This window comes from Neodiprion virginianus, chromosome 3 (assembly GCF_021901495.1).
Source record: "Neodiprion virginianus isolate iyNeoVirg1 chromosome 3, iyNeoVirg1.1, whole genome shotgun sequence".
NCBI lineage: Eukaryota > Metazoa > Arthropoda > Insecta > Hymenoptera > Diprionidae > Neodiprion > Neodiprion virginianus.
This window is the reverse complement of record NC_060879.1, coordinates 32,970,761-32,998,311: the sequence shown is the minus strand read 5'-3', so window position 1 is coordinate 32,998,311 and position 27,551 is coordinate 32,970,761. Positions and strand designations below refer to the sequence as shown.

At 35.3% G+C, this 27,551-nt stretch overlaps 3 protein-coding genes and 1 long non-coding RNA gene across 7 annotated transcripts; 2 read left to right on the top strand and 2 right to left on the bottom strand.

The window, feature by feature from the left end:
- Window positions 1-236: 236 nt before the first annotated feature.
- Window positions 237-4,673, top strand: LOC124301025 (leucine-rich repeat-containing protein 47-like). Its single transcript, XM_046755660.1, has 3 exons — window positions 237-1,532; window positions 1,664-1,991; window positions 2,608-4,673. Exons 1-3 carry the CDS (start codon window positions 464-466, stop codon window positions 2,807-2,809), a joined length of 1,599 nt encoding a protein of 532 aa, XP_046611616.1. The 5' UTR covers window positions 237-463; the 3' UTR covers window positions 2,810-4,673.
- An 893-nt stretch (window positions 4,674-5,566) lies between these two features.
- Window positions 5,567-7,957, bottom strand: LOC124301028 (CDP-diacylglycerol--inositol 3-phosphatidyltransferase). 2 transcript variants are annotated; one of them, XM_046755664.1, is made up of 5 exons: window positions 7,809-7,957; window positions 7,623-7,733; window positions 6,593-6,881; window positions 6,293-6,456; window positions 5,567-6,064 (listed from the first exon to the last, which is right to left on the bottom strand). In XM_046755664.1, exons 2-5 carry the CDS (start codon window positions 7,666-7,668, stop codon window positions 5,910-5,912), a joined length of 654 nt encoding a protein of 217 aa, XP_046611620.1. In that variant the 5' UTR covers window positions 7,669-7,733; window positions 7,809-7,957; the 3' UTR covers window positions 5,567-5,909. The 2 variants fall into 2 exon arrangements, with proteins under 2 accessions (XP_046611620.1, XP_046611621.1); XM_046755665.1 differs by having other exon boundaries at window positions 7,841-7,954.
- A 153-nt stretch (window positions 7,958-8,110) lies between these two features.
- Window positions 8,111-27,551, top strand: LOC124301024 (uncharacterized). 3 transcript variants are annotated; one of them, XM_046755658.1, is made up of 9 exons: window positions 8,111-9,646; window positions 15,329-15,442; window positions 16,591-16,953; window positions 17,334-17,618; window positions 18,786-19,191; window positions 19,800-20,249; window positions 20,424-20,802; window positions 21,126-22,849; window positions 23,305-27,551. In XM_046755658.1, the coding sequence occupies exons 1-9, from the start codon at window positions 9,401-9,403 to the stop codon at window positions 23,376-23,378; spliced, it is 4,041 nt and encodes a 1,346-aa protein (XP_046611614.1). In that variant the 5' UTR covers window positions 8,111-9,400; the 3' UTR covers window positions 23,379-27,551. The 3 variants fall into 3 exon arrangements, with proteins under 3 accessions (XP_046611614.1, XP_046611612.1, XP_046611615.1); XM_046755656.1 differs by having other exon boundaries at window positions 19,794-20,249; XM_046755659.1 differs by lacking the exon at window positions 16,591-16,953 and having other exon boundaries at window positions 19,794-20,249.
- LOC124301031 (uncharacterized) lies at window positions 9,662-10,620 on the bottom strand. Its single transcript, XR_006907383.1, has 3 exons — window positions 10,389-10,620; window positions 10,148-10,296; window positions 9,662-10,015 (listed from the first exon to the last, which is right to left on the bottom strand). It is a non-coding gene; the product is annotated as an uncharacterized LOC124301031 (long non-coding RNA).

The window sequence follows — 27,551 nt, the reverse complement described above, 5'->3', positions numbered from 1 at the left end:
CATGCGAACGAAGGTAATTTTCGAAACAAAAAATCAGGGAGAACCATAAGGTAAGCAGATTTCTAATTCGCCATTATTTCAAAAGCGGACAGTCGAACATTTTAGATAAAACTGACTCAAAAGTTTGCGGGCGAAACATCCTCTGCTTTTCAAGAGATGGGAAATATCTGTTGAATAAAAATTCGTGATCAACGTTAATCACAACGATCCCTGTAATGTGAGGCCAACTCTAGCAGTGTGCCGAACGTTTTTAAATTTACAAATGGTTTTCGCGACTCGATTCTCGCCTGGGATTTAAGATGGCGTCAAGTTTGAGAATCGATTATCGAGATACCGGTAGCAGAACGAAGCAGAACCAGAACCAGGCAACCGGCACATAACCTAAAGTGTCAGCTGCACGGTGACGTTATAGTGACAGGAAATATAGGAATAGAAGTGAAAATTTTTAAGGAATCGATCCAAAATGACATCGGGTGAATCTTGGTCGGAGGTGAGCCAAGCGCGAAAAGAAAACAGGCATGAATTGGTCCTTTCCGGGGCCTCCGTGTCGCATCGGTTAGAAAAGTCGGGGTTGGACAAGGCGATATTTAACCTGCATGGGTTAAACTACTTGAACATAAACGACACGTGCCTCGATGCGATACCTGACGAAATTGGAAAGTTAGAAAACCTCACTAGTCTTGTTCTGCATTCGAATAAAATCGCCAAACTACCGTCGGCCATCGGAAAATTGACCAAATTAAAAGTACTAGACGTGTCCAGAAATAACCTCGATTTCGTTCCCGACGATCTCGGTAACCTGCCTCAGCTAATGACCCTCAACCTCGGCTTAAATGCTCTCAAAGAATTACCATCTCAGGCCGCTAACATCAAGTTGAGTATATTGGACTTATCTAACAACGAGTTTGACACGTTTCCTGACGTGTGTTACGCCGAGTTGGTTCACCTCGCTGAAGTCAGAGTGAACGGTAATAAAATTAAAGAAATTCCGTCGACCATCAGCGCCTTGCAGTCGTTGAAACTTTTGGATCTCTCAGATAACTCGATAGTAATTGTACCCAAGGAACTCTCCGACTGCGGTAAATTGAAGGAATTGAATCTGAAGGGAAATCCCCTCTCGGACAAACGGCTTTATAAACTTGTAGATCAGTGTAGGACCAAGCAGGTATTAGACTATGTTAGGCAACATTGTCCCAAGGTTGGCGACGGCTCGGGAGCCCCTGGAAAATCAAAGAAAGGGAAAAAAGGAAGGAAATCTTCCGAGTCAAATGACAGCAACATCAATTCTGTTGAAAAATTGACTCATAAGCTCAGGGTCTTGAAGGTGATGGATGAAACACCTGTTGTACAAATTACAGAACATGTTAAAACTGTCAGACCGCACATAGTTGCTTGCGTTGTGAGAAATTTGAGCTTCACAGAAGAAAGCTTCAAAAAGTTCATTCAACTACAAACCAAACTTCATGAAGGGATATGCGAAAAAAGGAATGCTGCTACAATAGCAACGCATGATTTGGACTTAATTAAACCTGGTGAAATTTATTTGTCTTTTTCTTCAATTCTTTATGCTCTCATGACTACTAATCATTCATCAATTTTACATCCATAGGACTTGTACTTATGATGAATTCTAATCAGTTTTATTTATTTGTCTCTTGTCAAGGAAATCTGATGTATACGGCGAAACCTCCAAAAGAAATTGAAATCAAGCCACTGATGCGTCAAAAGTCGTATACAGGTGCAGCACTGTTTCAACATTTACAAACAGAAGCCGATAACTTGCGAAGAGAAAAGAAGCGCAATGTTTACTCTGGTATTCACAGATATCTATACCTTTTGGAAGGTAAGGCACTTTACCCATGCCTACTGGACAGTTTGAACCAAGTTATATCGTTTCCGCCAATAACAAACAGTGACATTACCAAAATGTCTCCCAGCACCAAAGCTATGTTTATCGAAGTTACCAGCGCATCTTCTCAGCAAGTTTGCAGGTAATATCCAAAATAATTTGTAATTTATATTTTATAACGTGATATGTGCAATTTTATAGCTGTCAATTATCATTGCCTGATTGCTATTCAGTATTCGTTACATGATTATTACCAACTGGGAGAAGTCAGAACATTGAATTATATCGCTAGAGCTGCGCATTGATCCCTGAAAAATTTAATGATACCAGCTCAACTGTAACAAAAAATAATTTTTTCAATTCCGTACTTGACTAGTAACTTTGTTTGCGTTATGATTTACAAAGCAACTCCATACTTCCCTTGAATAAAAAAATCTTTTTCATGCAAAATGCAAACATACGTAATTTCTCATAACCCTTAACGATTTCATTTGAAATCAATATTTCGTTGGTAAACTTGATTAAAATCGTATGCAAATGGAAAATTTGCAATATAGTATATTTGACGAAATTAATTTTCCTTCTTTCTTGGCCGCTTAATATTCAAAACGAAACATCTGCGTGGTTTCCTTGAAATGAATCTTTGTCATTTACTGAAAATCATGTCTTAATACAACGTTCGCAATCATATAGAATTTTTATTGCCAAAGCAGGCTGATTGTTGAACTGTAATCAAATGTAAGATTGTTAAATAACAGAAAAGTTGCTGACCAATTTCTTAATGAACTTGTGATGCTGGGACTTGGCTGCTCCACGGAAACTGACAGCAGTGAAGATTACCACAATTTATTAGTTGAACAAATAAAAGTGGTTGATGTGGAAGGAAATATGAAACTAGTATATCCATCAAGATCAGATTTGATTTTTGAAAATAGTAACATAACAATAATCCGCGAATGATGATACCTACCCGAGACAAAATAGGTACGTACAAATCTTCAAATGCACAACCAGTTACTACTAAGATTTCTAACATTAAACATGAATCGTCTTACATTGATATAATGGTTACACGAATTTGTCTATCTAAAAATATAATGATTATTTTATTAATTGATGTTTATGTTAATCTAGGCATGATTTTTTTTCTCTACAAAAATTAGAAAAAAGTAATTATTACTACAATATCTGGTATAAAGGTGACACGTAGAAACTTCTCATAAATTTTATTCTACTCCGTAGTCATGAGAAATTTCTCACTATGATCAGATTAAACTTAGTAGGTAAGCAATGTAGTTTATCTCAAGCTGTGGGTGTCATTCTCTTTTGAAAATTTATTCACCTAAAACGAAGCCTTTTTTTTCTCATGTCGAAACTTTATTTTATCCTATTAGCAAAACGGTTTATTTTCTTACACTGATTGCTCGATCCAAAATATGGAAGAAATGATGTTTATGATTCTGATTGGTTGTAACATTCGGAGTAACCAATCTATTTGCAAATTTCACTATTTTTACTTTCAATACCACTGTCAAATACACTGTAATGACTGGTTTGCGATACGAAGATATTAAGATTTTTTATTTTTTTAAATGAATATATTCCTAATTCGTAGAGTAAATGCATGTTTGACGGAAAAACGGACAAGCGCAGTTGAACAAAAACATTAAATCAGGTGAACAAAATTCAGAAATTGGAATTTACACTTTTACACGATATGTGTTTATTTTTTATTGAAATATTTTTTTACAATTCAACCAAGTAAAATGTAGGCTTCTTCTGCTGTTTGAGTATGCAAGACTACTCAAAAAGAACAATAGTGATATCAACTTTTGATATGTATACGTATATACAACATGTGATTTAAATTATATATTTATTTTCCAGTTTCCTAACGCCATTATACATCCTTATAATTAATAATAGTTCATTTCTTCCGAAATAAATAAAATTATGTTTGAAATTGTCTATTCATTTACTTATTCTTTAATACGGTAACTTCAAATTCCCACCTAAACTGTGTCGTTAAAGGCATTTGAGTAACCATGCGATGTATTTATTTTCAGGCAATTCAATCGTAAATAACAATTTCTCGGATATTTCTTGCAATTCAAATCAATCGCTAATTGTTACGTCGCGCCACCATTTTAAATCGCAGCTGGCGCTCGTAGCACGTCGCGATGTCTGTTTGGGACTCTTGATCCCCGAATAGCCGGCTGTGTTTTTCTGTTTTCTTTCCTCCTACCACAACTTCCGATTCGCTTTTTTTTTCAGCTGGTCAAATATTTTTCTTAGTACTGTACGGTGATCAAAGTTCCTAACAAGTGGTTGACTCTTGTCTAAAATGCTCGATAGTTATATTAAGAGTCAGTTTACTTCCTATATTCTACAGTTTAAGTTAGTTTATTGTTTGGCGTGAAAAGTTTGCAGTGATTCTGCTTATGTTTGAAGTCGTAAAATGGCGCCCAAACATGACTGGCCGTGATGAGGAAAATCAAGGATAAAATTTTAAGGTTAGCTCTCGACATTTATTCTTGCTATTGTAAATCGTACATATACATACATTTTTTCACCATTTAGATTCACTTTTTCTCGTATTATATTAAGTTCACACCACATTTAATCTAACGTTTATAAACTAATTTCGGTCATGTATATTTGTGTTATTACAAAAAATTTTCAAACTGCAAGCTAATAATATGCTGTATTTACTCCGATGAACGCATAGCTATGTAAATCACATTCTTATTAGAATTAAAATTTAATATTACCACTTTTGAAACAATTTTGAACTTGATGTTACGTCATTTTGATGGGTACAGCATTGGCAATACAAAAAATATGCAAATGGTTAGACGTGACTCTTCTTTTACCTTTTATGTTCACGAACTTCAGACAGCCATTGAAATCGGACTTGTTTGTATAACTACTCGATAGCTGTGCTGCACAACTGTTTAAAAGTCCAAACAATCTCTTCTTAGCATCAAGCGACATATACCAGGAGCATTCTGCGCACTCTGTCGCATGTGCTTGCATACGGTTTAGTACAGCTATAAGCTCAGCTTCACGGACATTTTCTTAATATAAAATAAAAATTCCGATGGAATCAAATTCGACTTTCAATATATTCAGCTGCCATGTTAAATTTTTACTTCGGTCAGTGAAAAATGTAGTCAATGACATTTTATTTCCAAATATATGTATATGGATAAATATTTTTTGTAGAGCGTCGCTACACACACCCTTGCTATAAAATCAATTGCAAAGTATATATTTTTTGAAGCAGAATGCAATAATCATTGTTTTGATACTTTATTCTTGTAATGTTTGTAATTTTGCACGAAGGTGACAAACAGTATCGCTATTTCATCTAATAGAGTTGTAACTAAATTTCTGAATACTGCTTGTACATTCTGTGCACAAGTATAAATGATATACCAATAATAAAGGAAAAGAAATTGACTAGGCTTATGCATATATTAAGATGCTATGAAACAATAACAATAGACACTCTTGTTTGAATTAACATGCTAACATATAGTAGGATAGGTAAATTGATGATCGTCCATTCATGCATGATACCAGCATCTTCTTAATCTTAGAGTAAAAACAATATTAACAGAAGAAAATACAGCCCATATACAGTATTTGAAACTGTAAAATTTGATTTGTAACACGCGTAAATATAAGTCATACATCAAAGTTAATGCCAGTCAATTATAATTGATAACATTTATTAATATGTATTTTAACCATATCGATTGAATTCAGTTTGTTAACTTTATCATGTGTAGTCAATTTTGAGTTCAAAGTTCGAACACAACACTGCCACCTATCACTCTATTTTGTTCATATTGGTTAACAAGTACTTATCCATTGAACTTTAGTCAGTTAACATAAATAGGCATATTTGTATAATGTATTTACTGTTGAACCACATAGTAATTATAACGAGGAAGATAATGAAAAATGAGTAGATATTCATTCTTTGTTTTGACAGAGAGGTCGTTAAAGCTAAATTCCTTGACTGACTAGTATCAGGGTAAGGATGGAAGGAAAGTTAATGCGCTTTGCGCAGCGCCTCTCGCTCTTTCACATCGATAATACTCAGATTAATGCATGCCACATACCCATGCAAAACAGAGATCAGAGACTTCACTATTGCAATTGGAGCTGAGACGTAGAGAACCGCTCTGAATATATTCATACCAGCCACTGTAACACAAATTTATTCAATCATACGTAGATTTATTTTCAATCTATAAGAAAATTTAAGCTGTCATTTTGTAAACAGAAACATTCCAATATTTGTCCCTATCAAATCCTTTCTCGTAATTAACATGTTCTGATATTTTCCAGACTAATTAATCTAAAAAACCAGTCTCTGTTAGAAAGTAAATATGTAGATTATTAGCGAATGATTAAAAATTAAAATATACTTACATATGGGTCCTTCTGTGAAATGCAGAAGGTACAGAGCGGCATAAAATGCCTCGTTTCCAGCGCACATAAAGAAAAGAACCTGACGATTTGTATAGTAAACACGCATTATGGGATTTTCAGACATATCAACAAATTTGTGGCTCGTTTTTCCTTGCAAAAGTGTTCTGAAAAATCGAAATGAGAATCTAATGAGTACTGAGATTAAATATATCACCTACTACATTATTGTATGTTGAAACTTGACACAAATCAACTTCTTCTAAAATTCTTATTATTTTCATGAAAGATTTGTTTTATTACGTATGCAAGTAAATCCAGTGGCAAGCAATGTCAATGGCCATGCTTAGTTGAAACCAGAATGTATAAGCTGGATAAAATTGGCTGAGAGTTACACAGAGGCACATAGTGCCAACACGGTCTGTCAGTTGGTCTAAAATCGCACCGAACTTTGTGCTCTGATTGAAATATCTTGCCGCATGACCGTCCACTGCGTCTAATAATCCGCTAATTATATAGCACCATGATGCAATTATGTGGTTTGTTGGCATAAAATAGAATGATATCAAGGCCAGAATCACCCTCCCATAACCTGTAGATAGAATTTCATTCAAAGTAGAATATGTTAGTAAAAGACATTCATATTATGCTTTTTATAAATCTCTCAAATGATTTTAATGTTCTTCAAACATGCAAACCTTTCGTTGTGTTCTTACTTAAATCTAAGGTGATTCTAACTTCCTTGAAATATTACTAACTGAATTGCATTTAGTATTCAATTTTGAACGTCAAATCTTAGGCATATTATAAGAAATTTCATTACACTTTTCACAGTATCCGAGGAAATCTCTTATTACCTGAAATTTTTACATTCCAAATAAAATCACTTCAACTGCCAAATTAGTTTTGTAAAGTTTCATTTTCTTTTTACTTATCATGTGAAAATTTTCTGGCTGAATACCCTCCAGTTCCAATCAATAAATGAAACCTCTGAAATGCTCCAACATTATGCCTGGCTTTGCTAATACCAATGCGGGGTTAGAGGACTGTGAAATATATCTAGATGCCACAGTGCTCCAAACTGTGCTAATCTTATGAGCGAATTGATTTAAAATTTGGCATTCGGAGGGATTTGCGGCACTTTGTCTGCGGTTTGAGTTTGTCGATCGCAGCGATACTTCCTATACCGCATTTATTGAAACAATTACACCTATTTAATGATCTAATTATACTAGCTTAAATCCACATGTTGCAAACAACTGTAAAAAAAAAAAAAAAATGACAACGACAACATTCGAACCAGCATTATACACCAAATGAATAAACGCTTTACCAATAATGTTTGGCACAAACATAAAGATGTTTTCGGCTTCCGTCATTGTAACGTATTTTATCGACGCGTTGGTCCCAAGATCGTACCTCAAAGCGAGGTAAAAATTATCGTCTGGAAAACAGTAATCTATGCATCAATAACCGCTGTTCACTGGTATGAACTTTAACCTCGTTTATCAGAACTTACGGTATTAATTAACGTATGGCAACAACACTGACCCAACCAGCCTCCTCCACCCGGCTTTGACGAGACTGGACGTCTCACGTCACTTCGCGGCGTAGATGCGTTTCCTTATATTTGCCATAGAATACGTCAATGGATCGAGAGAAAAGTCAGAATCGATTAGGGGCTGCTTCGAGAGCCGTTCGAGGTTTCCTATCGATTTCAGTGACGCACGCAGCCAACAGTAATGTATAATTCAAGAGGCTAATGCGTAAGTGTGGTAAATCTTTTCGCGAACGTTTAATATTCTCCTCGAAGGTAATCGGCTCTCAGTAATGAACTTGAGTGAATTTTGCGTAGTTCCTTGCCGTGCGGGACCGTATAGAGATGAAAAAGTATTGAAAATTTCTAAAGCTCGGGCCCCACGCAGCTTGATTCGGCACTGATACCAGACGACGTATGTATGTACATGCGAACTGCGAGGCCATTGCAATTTAACTGTTTCTCCGTATGCGCAAAAGCGAAGCAACAGCAGCCGTGTTGCTATTGTGTTGGGAAAATGGTGAAAGACGATAATTCTACGTAAAAATGCTGTCCCGTCGATGTTCTAACATTAATGTGTAAATAATATTAGTTGTCATATAATCATTAGAATAAGTACTCTGTGAACTTGAGTGGGTACATAAGTATTGTCGATGGGAACAATGTGAATTAAATACGCATTGATGTGTCTTTTTTTCTTCTTATTTTCATTAAACAAAATTGAAAACTGACCAAATGGTGAAAGATTTAATTGTTCTTTTAACTAACGCAACTCAGTGAACATTGTCGACGCGTGAAACTGGTCAGGGAATCTCGAATTGATCCGCCTCAACGAACCGAAGATTTTAGTTTTACAGGAATAATCGCCAAGTGACAACCTCTTGTTTTTGTGGTTAGGATATGCGTTGTTTCGAGCGATCGATAACGGAGTAGTGACGAATCAAGTTGATTCGTTGAAATCGCATTCTGCAGAGGTAAACGTATGATTACCCGAACGTATCATGTTAAGGCAAACGTTTTCAAGGTTAATTAAACATTTGTTACGAAGTGGTGAGTGAGGTAAAAGTGTAACAGTAGCGGCATACGAATAAAACGGCGTTTACGCGTTCGTAACTTCGACCAATCGACGGCGGCGTCTTGTGTTTCGATTTTTGTTGGCGGACGATACCATTTTCGTGCGAGAATAGGCCTCGGGTTTTCTCATGGGGAAACTGTGCGGTCCAAAATTCCCGGTAACAAGGGGAGAAATCCGAGAAACGCATTCGTTCCCTCCCCTTGGTTGAATTTCAAGCTGAACATTGTGCGGGAGTTGGGTCTTCGACTAATCGATGCTCGCCTTCTCGATATGTCTACCCCGAGCGATTAAACTAGCCCACAACGTCCAGCATGTCGGGCGAGGGACCCCCAGAGCCTCGGTATAATGCCGTATTTCCATGTAATTCGATTGATTTGTAAATAAAATTTGTGTTGTGGCTCCGGTTTCGTGCGCTGGACGTATTACCCGACCTAAATGGTGACGGTATACCGTGAATTATCGGCCGTACGGCCCTAAAACACGTCGGAGATATGAGGCAATGAACACACAAGATATATCTCTGTCAAGCTCCAGCAAGATGGCCCCATGGCCGGAGCATCATCAAGAACCTGTAGCCCCCGACAAAACCGATGAAAACCGCGTAGGGACAGCCGACACGAGCACAGAGGCTGCCACGATAAATGAAGCTAATACCGTCGTGACTGTGACCACCGAAACTAGTGAAATAAATTCTAATTCGACGGTCCAAAGTGTGCCTGGTAATTCAGGCTCGGAAAACAAGCAGGTAAGCTGCGTCCGCATTTCGCCCTCACCTGTTTTTATCAATTCCCTGATACCTTGACGATTCTTTCGTAATGTAGGTATGTGATCAAGTATGCATGCCGATCACGTGACAAGGATTTATATCGTTTGTAACCCTGGCATTTTCGATATTTTATTGAACAACCGTTTAAACGTCGGGTGTACTCTCTCTCTCGCTCGCTCTTCTCTCTCTCTCTCTCCTCCCTCCCTCCCTCCCTCTCCGTCTCTCAATCTCTCTCTCTCTCTCTCTCTCTCTCTCTCTAATCTTTGTCATTCCGCTCCGTACGTTGTCTAGGTTTTTATTAGACACTTACACCCTCCTGCGTTGTATAACTCGCAACAGTCGGATAACCTAGAAGTGAAAACAACCTCTGACCAACCGTGATAGCTTGACGAAATTTGTCCGCGTAAAGTTGCTTGAAAATCTGCTATTTTCAACCCTCTCCAATGAGTTCACCATCGGATGCGCAGTAATAATACTTACAGGGAGGTCTTTTCAAGCCATGCGTAGTTATCCTGACGACGACCACGACGACGGCGGTGGTTGTGGTGGTAGTGGTGGCGAGGACGTTTGAAATTCGAGACCATCTATCTCGGGTTTCAATATTTTAAATCAACGCTTTAAGCTGTTCGCTGGAAGTGTAAAAGATTTTCTAAAATCTCTTTTTCTCGTTTGGATGAGTATTATTGTTGCGCACATATATTCACGCTAAACGTGTACGTACATTTATCAGATACTTCTACGTGGCGAAAAATGCAAGGTAATGGTTATCGCGATTCTGCACCACTTTGCGGGAATTGATCGACGTTCTTAATCTCGCGGTTGTTCGTTTTTGGGATAATTTGTTTATGACCTTAGACGATTACGGGCAAACCTGAGACCTAAAAAAATGTTCAAAAATCCTTTGTCCGCCGGAGGGTGAATTGAATTTCGAAGATTCCTATGTGGCGCTACTGGCGCAGAGACATCAAAGTGGTGTGTGTAGGGAGCATTGCGACTTGCGAATAGCTTGCTTGCTCGCTGCTTCTTGGCAAGTTGCCTTGTTGTGCAGAACCAGGGCCGTAGGTGACTAACTGTACACCTACATTCGCAAATGCAACTCACCGTACGCCGTCGAAGAAACATTGATTGCCGTTCCAGTTCCAGGCTGCGTATTTACAACACGCCTATTTATCTACCCCCCGACGAAAAGCCTGCGCCCTATTTTCCTATTGCCGTAGAAAATTGCAGTGATCATTACGATCCGCAACGATACGTCAATTCGGTAATTAATCGCTGAAATCTCCTGCAATTTGATCAAATCAATCCGTTCGCGTTAAATCCCTCTTGTTTAAAAATTCAAACTTCAAACGAAATGCGACTCTGAAACCTTTCGGACTCTCCGTCGCTCTTCACCGTCCTTTACACGATAGCCCAGATTTTCAATTCTCACAAGAGTCTCTTTTCCTCGATCGAAAATTTCAAAACACGTGAAATATTGCAAATATATTACACCTACTCTCCATACGTTCTTAGGGCCACGTAGTAACCGGCCCTGATCTGGTCGCGCTCCGGGTTTAATGGCGGCGGCCAGAGTTAACAGCGCGCCGCGCCCGCTCGTCGAAATGACCGATAAATTAGTCGCAAATTTGTTATCTCTTTAATTATTTTCGTCGCGGTTCATTTACTGCCTTCGTTTCTCGCGTTCGGTGGGTTTAACGTTTACCGTTTTTCGGGGTGTCCGTGTCCGGGAATGGTGCAAGGAATGAACGAATGTTTTACTGTACACCGACCCAGGTGCCCTCTAAAAATATAAATTCCGTAGCCGGTACTGCCCAGCACTGCATATCATTTCGCTTGTAACTTGTAAGTAAATCTTCAATTGTTTCAACGACTCTTTTGCAAGGAAAAACTTTTCACTCCGATACCTTGTTTTGTAACAGTTGTCTCGATTTCTCAACAACCGAATGATTTCACAGTATTTTCAAACACCCTGAACACAATTTTCCACCAGTCACACTTCACGCCGCAGTGGGTCACGTTTTATCAATCGATCGACTAGATAATTGATTCTTGAATTGGATTGACTAGATTTCTTATATTCGTTAAGGTGCATCTTGCCAGAGTCGCTACTCTGTGCTCTAGCTTCATATTTTTTAAAAGAGTTGGCAAAATTCACTAAAATTTCACCTTTTCTATTGTAATATTTATATTTCATCGAATAGCAGCCCAGTTCCAATGACCTAAACTTGGTTTACAGGCAATTTTTCATGCCAGATTCTGTACAAGTCATTAATTGAACATTATTTTGCTGTATCACTGATCGCAGCCTTCGATAGATAAATGTATGATTATTCACGGGTATTATTTGAGGTATCATATTTTTATTTTTCATAACATGTATAAGCGCTTTGACAATCATGCAAGCAAAATCAGATTTTAGAATAAAGTGAGAGTTTTGCCAACAGTAGTTTGTAATAACCTGAGTAGAATATGCACACTCCATCACTTTCGACCACGCATAAAGATATAAATATCTTTATTCTGCACGACATGTACAAAAATCCTGAAATTTTCATTAAATGTTGAATTGCACGCATCGTCAATTTCCGTGCACGAGTACCTACATGCCTCGAAAGTCTGATATGAAATTAGAGATACCCATGCAAGAATGCGTTGCATATATCGGACATAGCTTCGCATTATTCACTTCAAAAATATGTCTTCAAAGTAACTTTTAGAATTACACTAATCGTAAAAGTATCTGTTGATGTCGGTGTGGAATACCATGTAGAGAATATTTTGTATCCGACCAGACCGTAATGGTATCATTGTTACACGTAGATAAATGATATGTTAGTTAAATGTAGGCAGTGCTGGTGGCAGTGCAATATGATATGCTTATAATATACTGCTTCTAATATTAATTATACAAATTTGTTTCAAGTCAATACCACAGTTTAGTTATTTACACTAACCTTGTATGGTTGCATAAAAATTCACTGTTTCTAGACAGTTGAATGAATTTTAATAAGCAGAAGATAGCCCTTGTAAAATATTGAATTGTTACATATGTTTTCCGTGATGCTATTTCTGTCTTTCTTGTCAAATATTCGTTGACTCGATTCATAAAAAAAATCCAATTGTCCGTCAATTTTCAATCAATTGTTTTTTGATTATACAATAGTATAATACAAAGAAATAAATTATTTGAAGAAATCTCCTGTAGAAATTTTTTTCTCCAAGATCAAATACAAAACACACTTTGAATTTTAGTGAAGATTATAAATAACAATTATATCCAATGTTTCTGGTAGTTCTAGAAAACGATACCAGTCACTTTACCTGTATTCTATACATACACATGAAGCAGCTTATAGTGTTCGATTTATTAATTGTTATTTTTTCATTGAAAGTAGATATTGAAAACTTGCTTGAAATATTTGCACGACCTTGGACTCCAAATTTTAAGCTAGGAAGAAGATTATTTAAGTATAATATCTATGTGATGAAAGCTGTTTCAAAATGGTTTCCAAAAACCAACAATAGTAAAGAGCAAGTCATCCAGCTTTGATCATTTTTCCGTTGCATAAATAGGCACTTGTAACTTTCCTTTTCATGTTTAACCTTGATCGATAAGTAAGGTGATGTTCTACAGTTTTGTGGAAAGAAATTTCATTAGTGGACATTGTAAATTCCATTAAATCACCAATATTGTGAAGTTTGTAGAGTTGCACAACAATTAATTTAATTTTCCAATAGTTATTCACAATTAATGAAAATTAATTGATTCAGGTGATATCAAGTAGGCTTGTAATAATGCTGTACACAAAGCGTGTTAGACCAGACAGTTTCAATATATCAGCCCAGCACAGAATCCAATAAGTGAAACCTTAAATTTACTTTACAAATCTGCGTATATCCGTACTTATCTAGTCATGAACTATTTCTATGCTAGTCACAAACACAATTGGATTATAACATGTTTGGTAATTTTGTCGATTTATTTATTAAAATGAATATTTACCAGCTATCCAATTCTAACGAACTAGCTATTCATACAATTAACAAAATGTGTGCAGTTAGTTGAAGGTCATTGAAAAGAAATTTTGCTCAATGTTACCTATTAAGGCCGAGGAGGCCCTAAACTTAGCAATATTGAGTTGACATACTTTCCTTATTTGTTATCCCACACCAGAACGTGTTCTTGCGACCATATTCAGAAATTGCACTGACAAATATTGCGACAATGGATCTCGTTGTCCAAATGCGATAGCTATCAGTACAATTCACATGGTGTTGAGTTTATTGACGTTATTTGGCCTTAGTTACGTCAGATTAAAATGCATCTGAACTGATAATTCCGTGATGAATAATCGACAAATGTGCATTCAAAACATCGAGTCAGCTTGTGATGTAAGTTTGGAAAGCATGACCGCTGACAGGTAGTGCAAATATTTAAAAAATTCAGTCTGTATTCTGCGGTATATAAGTTTAGTCTCTGCTTGAACAAAGAAAATGTATTTTCATCTCCACAAAGGAATTTCTGAATTTTGTTCTCATTCCAAATATCATAAACAGTACACGTGTCTGATGTCGTTGGCTGTAGAAATTATTTTTAAAACATCCACATGTCGAAGTTGAGCATAAAAAAGGTTTATTTCATGTTATATTTTCTTTTCTAAATTTTAGCGAATGTGACTATCGGAAATAGTATCACCTAGTTTAATCACATTTGGTTGAATGTCTGACATTCGTCATCTTGCTAAGTTTGTTTTTCTTCTATCTGCCTTTTTATTTTGTCACCTAATCACCTAACATTGTTGAAATTTTAAGTATAGGAATTTTGAAATTTATTATTTAAAAAAAAAAAAAAAACTCGTACATGTTTGTATTCATCTGTAACAAGAACGTAGAAATATATACACAAAGCAATGCTCATGCAACCTTGAGACTCGTCACATCCACAGAAACGAACGTGACTTTACGTGCTGCATATACCTATAATCAATTTTGCCGTTACACAGCAAATTCCAGCAATGAGTTTTCCCACTTATAATCATAAATCAATTAAAAATATCTGAAAATACTTTGAGGTCCTCATTATCAACTTCCACGGACATAATTTTATTATACTGTCTGGCCTTTGGATTTCACATCAATTATAATGTCACACGTTGTATTGCTTTATTTCCAATTACAAACTGTCATTGCATTATCGGGATTAATTATATATGTAGCTATCTTATGTTCAAATTTAAATTTCGCTGCTTTGCATTTTTAAAGTTTGTCAACAAATCTTACTAAAATTTAGAGATTTATTCTTGATTTGTTGAACCAAATAGTTCAACACAAATTTTGCCTGAAACACTGCAACAATGCACGTATGTCAAGAAATAGTTAACCATTTAATATATTTCTGACCTTTGGACTTGGATGTTTCCATTTGCAAACTTGCACATCAGTCATTGTTAGGGCCGTTGCTAATTTTAGGTATTACCAGTTAGTGTAGGTAACATAAATCTCATTGTTGACACCATCACGATGAAGCATTCAAGAAGCGATTGTTTTGGATCACGAAGTATAGCAAGCTGCATTATTTATATAATTTATCGAATTTATCAGTAGCCATGTATAGTTTGCATTGATACTACAGTTTTTTCACATTCCTGCTTTCACTTTCAGGAGGAACCTGCAACTTTATCTACCCTCAATGAAGGTGAACTGCGAGCTCTGCTGGATGAAGCCATAACTTACAAGTGTCCTAAAGATCGTGAAGGAAAATCAAACCTTTTCAAGGTAACAATAATTTTTAATTCTCTTTGCAATTATTTTATCTTCCACACAGCTCCACAAAGTCCTTTTTGTATCCACCACATACAATATGATTCGGAACTTTCTCTTCATGGCGTTGGATCGTCACATTTTCATTAGAATAACATGTTAAATTTTTTAAGACTTTTGGAATTATGATACGTAGTTGAACGCATACAAACTGACTTGCTAGACATCAGTTGAATGCACAATCATTATTTTCTATTATGTATCTAGTATGATATAGTATAGTAGCGATGAAAACAACTTATTTTTTTCATAAGCATAACATTAGTCAACCCAATTCTACATTAATCGGTTTTTATCTTTAGATGATAAATTTTTTTTATAATATAAGAAACCAATGTGTTGCTGATTTATCCAATACTCTTAACAATTTCAATCAAATGTATGTAACAAAATAAGAATAAAAATTACCTCGCAGCCTTCAATTCGTGACAAATGTTAACGCACTATCATCAATTTTGGACTACATCAGTTAAATCTCATACATTCATATTGGTTTTAATAAATTATCGTTATCGAATTTTGGGACCAACACCAAACTACCCCCACCGTTCAGGCAATACATCAAATAATCAATTTACACAATTTTAGGGAATTCCACTATTATTTTACTCCCGGCTGAGATGAGAAATCATTTCTCCCCAATATTTTTTGTCATAAGTAATATAACCTCCAAATAAAAGCTAATTCTAACTGAGGGTATATTTCTTTCAGTAGTCCTAGATTGATGCTTAAGTAAAGATGGTCATGACATTAATATAGTGAAATTATCTGCATTAGAATGGCTTGGTTTAAGAAATAACCTTTGAAGTATGCACTACTGCACCATTATATTTTTTTCTCACGTTTCTTCACTATTATCTATTGTCATTCAATTAACTTGAATTTTTATCAGATTCGCGGAATCAAGTTTTAAGTGAAAATAGAAATGTTTTGGTTCGAGACCACATATTAAAAAATACGTCCTAGCACCGCAGTCCTAATGTAACCATAGAATTTTTTTTGCCACTCATGCACTTTAACGAATTTGAAACTAATGAGAAATTAAAGCAATTCTTTTATCACAGTTACATGGCAAATGGTAAATTTTTGTCCTTTATTATCAGGAACTTCTTCAAGAGGCAGAAGCCGATGAAACAGAAGAAGGTCATCGAGCGGTAGCCAATTCCCGCTGCCTCCCTGGCTCTAACCGACGAAGAAACAAACGTGATTCAGTGTCTGAGCGCCTTACCCACGGAGGGTCATTACAAAATTTGGCCCAGCCAATCAGCTCTGAATTTGACAGTAGTTTCACATATTTAACTTCTGGTTGCAGCCACATATACGGTGGGGGTAGAAGAAAGGGTAAAAAACATACAGGTCCTAGCGTTTCTGCTAGGCAAAGAGAAGGTGGATCCCTACCGTCAAATGTCAATGCATCCCATAGTTTAGCTTCGCTAGCTAATTTGGATATACTGTTTGACAAAAAGGTAGCTAAGGTTTGCCGTAACAATCGTTAATTTTTTTTATTTTTTTATTTGTTCTTTTTTTTTTTACATCATTCATTTAATATTAAATCACTATTTCTACTATTATAAGTTGTTTTGTATTCTATGTTGGTGATTCATGTCTGCATGAAAGTAAATACTCAATCTTACTTTCGTATTCAAGATAAGTTTATTCAGACCTATAAATACAAACAAATCCACACAAGAAATTATCTTAATCACATTGATGTGTTGTTTTGTTGATTGAGGAAACATATATGGCCCAATCTGTACAAAATTTTTCGAATTTTTTTAATATCGAACAAAATTGATGCGATGACATATGTACAATTATTATAGCCTCTTGTATGTTTATTGAAAAGGGTTTCGCAGACAAGAGGACATCGTACGATTGGGCTAATAAAGAGAAATCCAAATCCCTGGACAAACCTTCATACAGTGGTTTGAAACGAGAGGACAAAGATAAAGAAAGAAAAGAAAACAAGCGAGAAATTGACATTGGACAGGCTGCTGACGGAGACAGAGAGTCAAAAGACAATAAGAGAGCAGGCAGAGGGAAGCAAATTACAAATGAAATGGTCGAATCGGATCCTCCGCCTCCAGAACCCAAACCAGATTATATGGTGATTGACCTTAGTGATGTCGAGGTTAGCATTGATCAGTATCATTAAATCGTTGCTTCAAGTAAAGAGGATCAATCCCTATAATAGGACACAATTACTTTGGTATTGCTATTAAATCGCTCACATTTAATTTCCAAAATACTGAGTTTCTAGATATATCCATCAGGGTGGTTTGTAAAATGTTTATTTTTAATTTCGACCTGGCCACCCCCCAAATCGATTCCAAATAAATAAAAAATGATTTGTGTAAAATCTCAGCGTTGTAACTCAACTAGAAGGGGCGCCGCTAAGCATAAATCCGTTTTTAGGTTCGAATTTGGACAGAAACCACTGGTTGTCACTGACGATGAAATATCGCTATGAAAAATGAAATATGACATCAGGCATCTGAACAATACTTCTATTGTAGTAGGGAAATGGAGAAAAAATCATAGCTTTGTACGTTGTTACTCCTGACACAATTCATAACGTGGCAGAAAAACTCTTCAAATATTGGAAATAGAACAAGTGACGAATAATTTTGAATTACAAATAGAAGTTGGTGGTTGATCACTCTCGCGAATAGTGATTTTTGTTTATCTCCAAAGTATGAGCATGGAGGGGGTAATGCAAGGAGTGCTGGTGCTACGGCCACGGTGTGTCACTCCACTGCGCTGGCGATTATATGATTTATAAACTGCGAAACAGTTTCCTGCTGTGAAGGTATACCGAGATGAATAATCCTATACTCCATCGTATCATCAGGATCTTCATGACAACATGATAAATTGGTCACTTTTTTTACCTCCAATATTTTTTTTTTTTTTTTGCCCAGTTTTGTATTGTTTCAGGAGTATCAATATCCGAAGTTACGATTTTTTCTTCATTTCCTTACTCCAGTGGAAGTACTGTTCAAATAGCTGATGTAATATTTCATTTCTCACACTGATTTTCCATTGTCAATAATAACAAGTGGTTTTTGCTCAAATTCGAAACTAAAAATGGATTTATGCTCACCAACATCCATCCTGGTTGAGTTAGTTATTACATTCAGATTTTACACAAATTATGTTTTATTCATTTGGAACCGATTTGGGAGTGGCCTGGTCAAAATTCTAAAATAACCTCTTTAACGATCATCCTAATATCCATACGGTTTTATTTTTATCTGCCTAAACTACTTTGCAAATTTAAACACTTATCATTGTACAGGTAGGTGGTATTGGAGAGCATAATGCAGCAGGGGCAGGGGGTGGCACACAGCGCCCTCATGCTATCGAAGCGGAAGATGACGAGGGAACAGAAATGAAAGTTATTGAACCACGTCTACCGGTGCAATTTATTACTCACGCCACATTCGACATTGGACAGACACCAGTTGACAGCAGTATAGAGTTTCCAATACGTGAAAATAATGGCAAACAAGACAAATCAAAAGTAACTGTCAATGGCACGGAGGCAACGAGTGCTCGACAATTTCAAACATACAATACTGTGAAATGTATTGTTGGCGGTACTTCGGGCGGCACTAATTCTCAGCAGGGCAAAGTTCCAGTGTCCAATGTTTACTCTATGATGCCTGTTAATTGGTCAACGACAAGTCCAAATCTTGCCATGGGTGAGTGTTTTGTTTTTTTTTTTTTACTTCCTTTCTTGTCATTATGCGAGTATTTATAACTGACTTTGAGCATCAGTAAATATCTGTATTTATGTGTTGCGAAATATTTGAATATGAATATTGAAAAGTAATAATTAGACTCTGAACTGGTATTATTAAATATAACATAATTACCTGTGTTATTTTCTTATTGAGAAAACAAATTGTCGATTTTCCGTTTTTCGTACATATGAAAAAAAAGAACTTAACCAAATCATTTGCACAAAAAAATTGTCTAACCCTCTAATTTGAAATTGACTGAGAATTATGATATTTTACATTTTTACTCTTGAAGTTGTAAATTTATGTTGACAAAAGTATTTGATAATCAAATTTCTGCATACTAACATTGTCTATTAGTATGTAAAAGTCAGACACGACCATTATAACGTCGGAGAGATTCTAATATGTTATATGAACATAATATGAGTAACACGTTCTTCGTTAAGCAAACAAAGCGTTGTACAATAAGCTGATATTTTCAAAGTAGTCTCTAACATTTAAAATCAATAAACTGACAAGAAATAGTTGCATTGAATGAACATTGCGTGCTGTATGCACAGAAACAGTGTCCAGGCTTGCGACTCATCACATTCCAGTGAAGGAATCATCTGGCTCTGGTGAAAAGAAGGCCTTCGACGAAAACGGAAATGCTGTACAGGGATATGCCAACGAACGCAAAAAGTCACGCAGAAAGCATGCACAAGAACCAAATGTCATCGTCTACAAAGCTGAAACCATAGAAGGTCACCGCAACATGGATATTGATAGCTTGATTAATTTTATTGAAAGCAAAGAGTCAAAAGGCAAGAAAGGTAAAACGACCAATACAGTCAGAGTTAAAGCAAGTTCAGGACCGAAACCACGACCCAGAGAAAAGGATGCAAAGAGAGAGCAGCTGCCAGCTAAGCTACAAAAATCTAATTCACTGGAGGAAATATCTAAAACAAAGCTGGAAGATCTCACTGCAGAGAAGAGTATAAGTTCCAGTGGTGCTAGCAGTATTTCAAGTCAGCACGGTAAGCTACTGCTCTTTCATTTATCATTATGTCATGTTTTATTGTTAGCAATACTCCAATTGTCTTCAGACCTTTGGAAAATTATTTTTGCCTGACTAGGTTTTTTCTCAGTCGCATATCTTGATACTCAGTTAAATGTTATATTATTTATATATATGTAAACAATCCGTGCAGGTACTACAAACGTGGCACTCCGTCGCGCCAAGCAGCGCAGTATTGGGGATACACCGGTCGATTGTCGTGGTGATCGACGATCTTGGGGTACGGAAGAAGGGCAATCTATATATTGTAATGATACTGGTGACGATTATACAACTCGCCGAAACTCAATAAAAAAGATTAACCCAGAACCAGAGCCTGAACCGGATTTTTTGGTGGTAACAAAGAAGAAAAAAAGCAAGAAACAGCGACGAAGAAGTTCCAGTGGTGGTCGAGCACAAAATTTGACTACTACGGCATCCTATCTGCAAAGATCTAGAGGATTCAATAACGAGTATAGAACGCCATTGTCTCCAGAACTTAGGAGAAAATCTGCCAGCAGTATGCCACCTAGGTAATTCGTTTGTGTAACATTATATGTTGGAACCCGGTCGCAAATTTTTAGCAGTACTAACAATTTTATTTTATAAAGACCTAAATAAAGGACAAAGTAAATTACAGTTTTCATTTTTATATTGAGTCATGATTAATGAGAGCTTGTCTGCTGACTTTGCAACGATGCGCAATGCCGAAAAAGTACCTGTAGTTTTATTGAAAATCGCCAGTTAGTAAAGTTATTCTATGTACTTGCCAATCTAATAGCTTGTTTCAAAGTTTCACTTTAAAAAATTACATTTTATTCAATGTAAATGAGAATATTTTTATTTGATATTTCAGTGACAAATCAGATAGCAGCGACCTAGACTCCGTTCATTCGCTCCCTGTAACTTCGAATACAACTAAGCATAATCTTACTAAAAATACCAACTCCTCCGGTGGCACCCCTCAGGCTAGCTACGCTGATATTGCACGCACGGCCACAATAAACATTTCTACCAGCTCTGTCTTAAAAATGACAGAAATCGGGCCAATGATGTTGAATGCTGCTTGCTGGCCTAGCGTCCCTTCCAAGACACCGTCCGAATCAGATAAAATACCTCAAGACTATTATCCAAGTTTGGACGAATTGCAACACTCTGACAGAAAAATAAGGCAGCATAATTTTGCAAACTCGAACCATGTACATAGTTTAAGTTTAAGTTTCGATAAACCGCCATCGCCTGTATTATCAAAAGTGAAGTCTTCGCCGGATAATAAAAAGGCTGAGGCCCACGAGGAAGCAATTAATAAAAACATTCAAGTATTCAAGTACGTTCGGGACATTGAAAAAATGCACCAACGATTAGCTCAGGAAACGAAAATCATGAACTTGAATAATTCTAACCCAAATTCGACTGAGACTACAACGCAAACGAATCAGACCCCACCGAAATTGAACAACTCAATTATCAATTACTATTCTCCGGACTCGGACAACTTTACTTCTCCAGAAAACACAAATCTCAAGGATGCAAATTTGAATTCAAGAATTAATATCCCGAGACCAAGAAGGGCATATCAACCAAATATTCAAAATGCCTCCAGCCAGCCGCAATTAGAGAATTCTAAAGAGTTGAAAAAATCTGTTACCCAGCAACAGGAAGAAATAAGCCGGAAATCAGGAAATGGACCAAATCAAACGCACTCTGAAGATAAGGAGTCAAAGCGACTGGGATATCCTCAGACTGTAACTAGTGGTCAACAAGAAGAATCTGACACTCCAAAGTTGAAATCGTATAATAACGCTAAAATACCAACACAGAATATGTTGGATGGTGAAACGACGAAAAGTGGTACCGAATCCGACAAGAATTCAAAATTGACGAAAGAACAGCAAACTATTTTGAAACATGATTCTGTAAAAGTGGCGAGTAATCAAAATCAGAATGTGATAACAGACCATCGTGAAGATAATGGGGTGAAAAAAACTAAACAGTTGACAAAGAGTAACAAAGAACAATCGCAAAAATCTACGGAAAATCAATCATCGAATAAAAAGATTTCTTCGTCAAGACCAGCTGTGATACTGTTAGATGAAGCTACCCCTGACTTATTAAGGAATAGTGAATCCCCTAGCGAATTGATTTTTGGGTTTGAAATAAATGAACAACTTTTACTGTCTGATGATTGTGAAGAAACACAGGAAGCTAGCTCGGTATTTTCAACAACTCCTCCGCTATTTGATAAACCTCCCCCAAATTTTGACAGACCACCACCTATGTTTGAGAAACATTTGAGATATGATAAACCGCCACCAAACTTTCAAATACACCCTGCACACGCTCAACTTCATCATCATCCTATACCTCATGTAGTGGTACCACAGCTGCCATACTTGAGTTACGGTCCTCCAAGGTTCATTCCACCACCTACTTATTTACCTCCTCCACCGCCTCCAGGTATAATGGAAAAGTATCAACAGCAACCAATGGAGGATTTTTTGGCGCGATACGTTGCACCAGAAGAATCTGTACACATTCTAACGTACAATCACGATAAAATTGTTACATTTGTTGGATTGGGTAAGTCACATTTCCCTATTTTTCATAATAGATTTATCGTGAAAATTTCCAATGATATTTAAGATAATCTGCATCGAGAGTGTGCCCTCGGAAAATGCCATCATTTCTTATTTCATTTCACCTATCAGAATTGAAACATTCCTATAAAAAGAATTATAGACAAATATGTAGAATTAATTAAAAATGATAGAGTATGTAATTAAAAATTCTTACATCCTAATAGTAATTTGAAGTCGATTCCATGTGTTGAAAACTATCGAATAAGGGAAATTTATTAAATAATGATGTCATGTAGCAATATAAAAGATAATAATTAAATTGAAGTCGATATTTCAAAGTAAAACATCTATTTATCAATTTATAGTGAATCTATACTATATTTATTTTAACACGGGGTCCTCATAATATAGAAATTTAATGATTTGTTGTTGACTATTTCTGATTTCTCCACACAGCATGGGAAGATGTCATGCGAGAAATGCCTGTAACTTCATCAACTGGTCGAGTACAGTACTACAGTGGACAGTGAGATAAATAGCGATGAAGAGAAATCAATATTTATTCAAATATGGTAATCCTTGGTGGTACAAGAAGCTGTATGAGGCAGAATGCAAGAAAATATGATTGACACTACTTGTTGCTAATGCAAGTTCCACTTCCTAAACATAAAGTACTGTGAGCGAATGAGACATATTATCGTACTTGTACAGCTTAAAATAACTTAAAAATCTACATAATATGCTTTGCCGCTGAAGTGGGGTTAATGAACAATTAAGTACTGAGTTGAATAAAAAATCAGTAAAGCCGGGAGGCGCAATTTGTGCCTAAGGAGATAGTCAAAAGTGTATATAGTCGTTTAAAATTAAAAATTAACAAACATATGGAAAATGAAAATCGGAAACAGAAGAAAAAACAAACTTTTCAGATGTCTGTCGCACTACTGCGCATATAGATTCTGATAGCAGTAGTAATTTGATAACAACATAGAGCAGCAGTTACATATGAAAAATGATACTGCTGTATCCGCTGTTGCAGAAAAAAATACAGTGAAAATTCCAAAAGACCGTTAGAAAATAAAGTAACAATACTTTGAAATTAGATTGGCGTGTATATAGTTTGAAAATTATTCAAAATTTTTTCAATAAAAAGGAATAAGTTTTTTTTTAAAATTGAACATGGTAAATTTAAATATCTACTCTATGTTTCGAACTAAACACGAATGGAAATACAGCGAGTGAATAAGACTTTCATACTGTATTGTTACATTCATAACATTGTATTCTATTGAAAAAAACGTCGTTGGATAATAATAAGGCAATATGGATTCTTAAAAGTTGAAAATACTTCTTGAAAAAAAAAAAAAAAAAAAAAAAAACTAATACGTGTATGTGTGAAATGAAAGTGAGATCCCAATCGATGACACTTAAATATTGTGAAACTAATGAAAACGTGAAAATGATCCTAATCACATTCTCTATTACTCCGGGACAATCGGGTGACACAATGTGGACAGCAAACAATTGTTACAATAAAATAAGGCAGTGCGATGTTAATGCTTCATTAAAACAAAGTGTTTGCAATACCAGTAACGCTTTGATTCACGATTAATCAGAACTCAAAACACGAATGATACTATAGTGTGATAGAAAACAGCCGCCATATATTCGCTGGTTCCCTAAGAAACGTGAGAACGATGTATCGATAACGAGTGCCAGGCAGAATTTGTATAAATTATGAATTATAGTAATAATAATTAGTGTGATGAACCTCGTGGTGTTAAAGAAGTGGTAGAGAGCTTGTGAATCGAGCGAAAGAATAATTTGCTGACAACCAACAGTTTCTTCCATTGGAGAACATGACGAATAATAATGATAATAAGCAAGTTGTTTTTGGACGTATAAACTAAAATTAGATGAGGGAAATGTTGAACCAAGTGTTCAAGAGCACTAAATTTTTACACAGACCCGCTTATTTAATAAATATTAAATAACTAATTATTGGTTATTGGTAAAAGAAAAAACAAAAAAAAAATCATAAATAATAATTGATTTAAAAGTACTTGCTTGTAATGTGTGAAAGATGGGATGTCTCTGTAGTCATCACATTTAGTAATGTTTAATTCGATTTAGAGGTTGCTGTTTGAATAGAAAGCATTAAAGAATCGATACAGTAAAAATCATGAAGAAAAGTTTATTGTAATACCCAAAATTACAGGCATTGTGAGTTGTTTACTTTATCAAGAAAAACAATGAAAATAATTTAAGCAATTACAAAATGAGAACAAGGTGACGAAGCAGCTTGAAAAAGAAACTGCTATTTATTTTTCCTGATATCACAAGTTCATGAACAGCTTTTACACTACCCTCTAGTATAAGCGTTCATACTTTGCATTATTCTGTATAGTCTAAAGCTCTATACCATTGCATTCAAAGTCGAAAGAGATACATTTTTCTCTCTATCATGGCATGTTCACCTTTTTATAGTTTACAATTTGTATTATTCTATTTAAGAAGTAGGATTCAATTCGTCAAAATAACTTTATCACTAGTACATGGAAATTTAAATTGCTAAATTTCTATTTACGATTGTTGCAATCAATAATGTCCCTGCAAGAAAATATTGTACTATAACCTTTACTATATTATTTTTTTGACGTGATTAATTATTATTCTATCACAACTTGGTCTTTATTGAAAGATAAAATGTCTGGTAAATCCTGAAATTCCGTAGCACCAATTTATTTTAAATATATGTGTGTATGTATATGTATATATATATGTATATATGTATATGCATGTATGTCTATATATACGTATACGTACCTATATCAAAGTTCTGGATATACTTATCATTGCCAAAATAAATCTGTTGAGTAAAAGTTGCAGCATGTATCCTGGTTCGTATGAGTATTTCCAAATTTGAAATATTTTTTCGTGTTACTTCTCTATGCGAAGCAAGACGATTTCAAAGAAAACAGACAAACACTTATTCGGTATTCAAATTTTTATTTGGACACTTAACTTCGCCTATGAGAATGTTAACAAGTCAATACTAAAACAATACCTAATTGACATGTGGGGAATTTCAGTATGCTATTAAATATATGTTACATTTTTCAAACACATTATTTTAATCGAAATTAATGTTCTGCAACGCTTAAGAAGACATAACAGTGTTTATAACATTAAATGTAAAAATGTAAATAATTATTCTTTTATATCTGTGATTTTAATTAAGAACTTTTGGTTACTATATTACTTGCTTAATGCGATCTGCCGATCTTCAACTAGAACGGATAAAAACATTTAGTATTTTCTCGAAAGTCGGACAAATAATTTATTACACACTACTAATTACCGTCCGATTAACTTCTGTTACATAATAAAATTCATCGTTCTTGTAATAATATTCCAATTTAACAACAGTCTCTAACTAAGAACACAACACATATCAGGATAGCGAAGTTCAAGGCTCTCATTATCTCATCAAGATTGCTTCAGCACACTTTATATTACAAAATTGTGTAATGCGATAGAAAATCTCAAAAATGCCGGTATATTTTGTGATACAAACACTTCATTGAGAACGGATTGCCTCCAGCTACTAATACAGATCTGACGCATCTAACGTTTGTCATACGGTTTTGTTCTTCAAAACCAAACATGTCCGAAAGAAAAAAATCCGGTAATATCATCACTTGAAAAACATACAGGTCATGTTCTTCGAAAAAGAGTTTAAGTATAACATACTGTTATATAATTGCTATGTATCTGCTAATCGCCGGTTCGTTTTATTTTGAATTCAATCAATTTAAACTTGATCCTTACATCTTTACTAAGTATTGGATTACGTCAGACATATTATAAATTATGGCATAGTTTATGCATCGAAATTTATCATTTAATTAAAATTGACAAATTACATGATACATCTCAAATTTACATTACCGTCTCTAACGTATATCTAGGCAGTGATTACATGGCTCACAGAATTGTTAGATTTTTTTTTTCCTCTTTTCGAATGTTTAATATCACTGTAAATTTTGGGATAAAGAGCTTAAAAGCAATGAAAATTGTGCAACTCCATCGCGGTATTATCGAGCAACCGGTAGCCTTTATACATTATAGCACTTTGAAAAAATATTTTGCTAACGGTTAATTATTGCATATAGCGTGCTTTGTATTAGATTATTTAATTGTGTTGACTGGTTGTGATGTTTTGAAACAGATTTCGTATAATTTATTCAAACAGCAACCTTGTAAGACAAAGTAAAATATAAGAGAAAAAATCAACAAAAAAGAAAATGAATAATAAAAATGACATAATTTTGAGAGTGATGTGAATGTCTTCATAAAAAAGTGAAGTGGAAGAAAATATAGACTACTTTAGATGGGTTTACCTGGGCGCATGATGATGTATTGTCTGTTTAGTATTAATAATAATTATTCATTATTAATTATTTGAAATAGATAACGTTTTGTTGTACTTCGTTTTTAATTTTTTTTTTTTTTTCCGGTTTCTCGCTTTTGAAATCTCAAAATCAAGTACGAGGAGAAACAAATTCTTTGTTATTTTTTTTCGTTCCTGGCTTTTCCGCGACAGCACAAGAGCGGTACAAAGCTGGCGGTGTAGCCTTAGTCAAGCAAATATATTTAAAAGAAATACATTGTATATATATACGAATTAAAGTTTCATTGATATT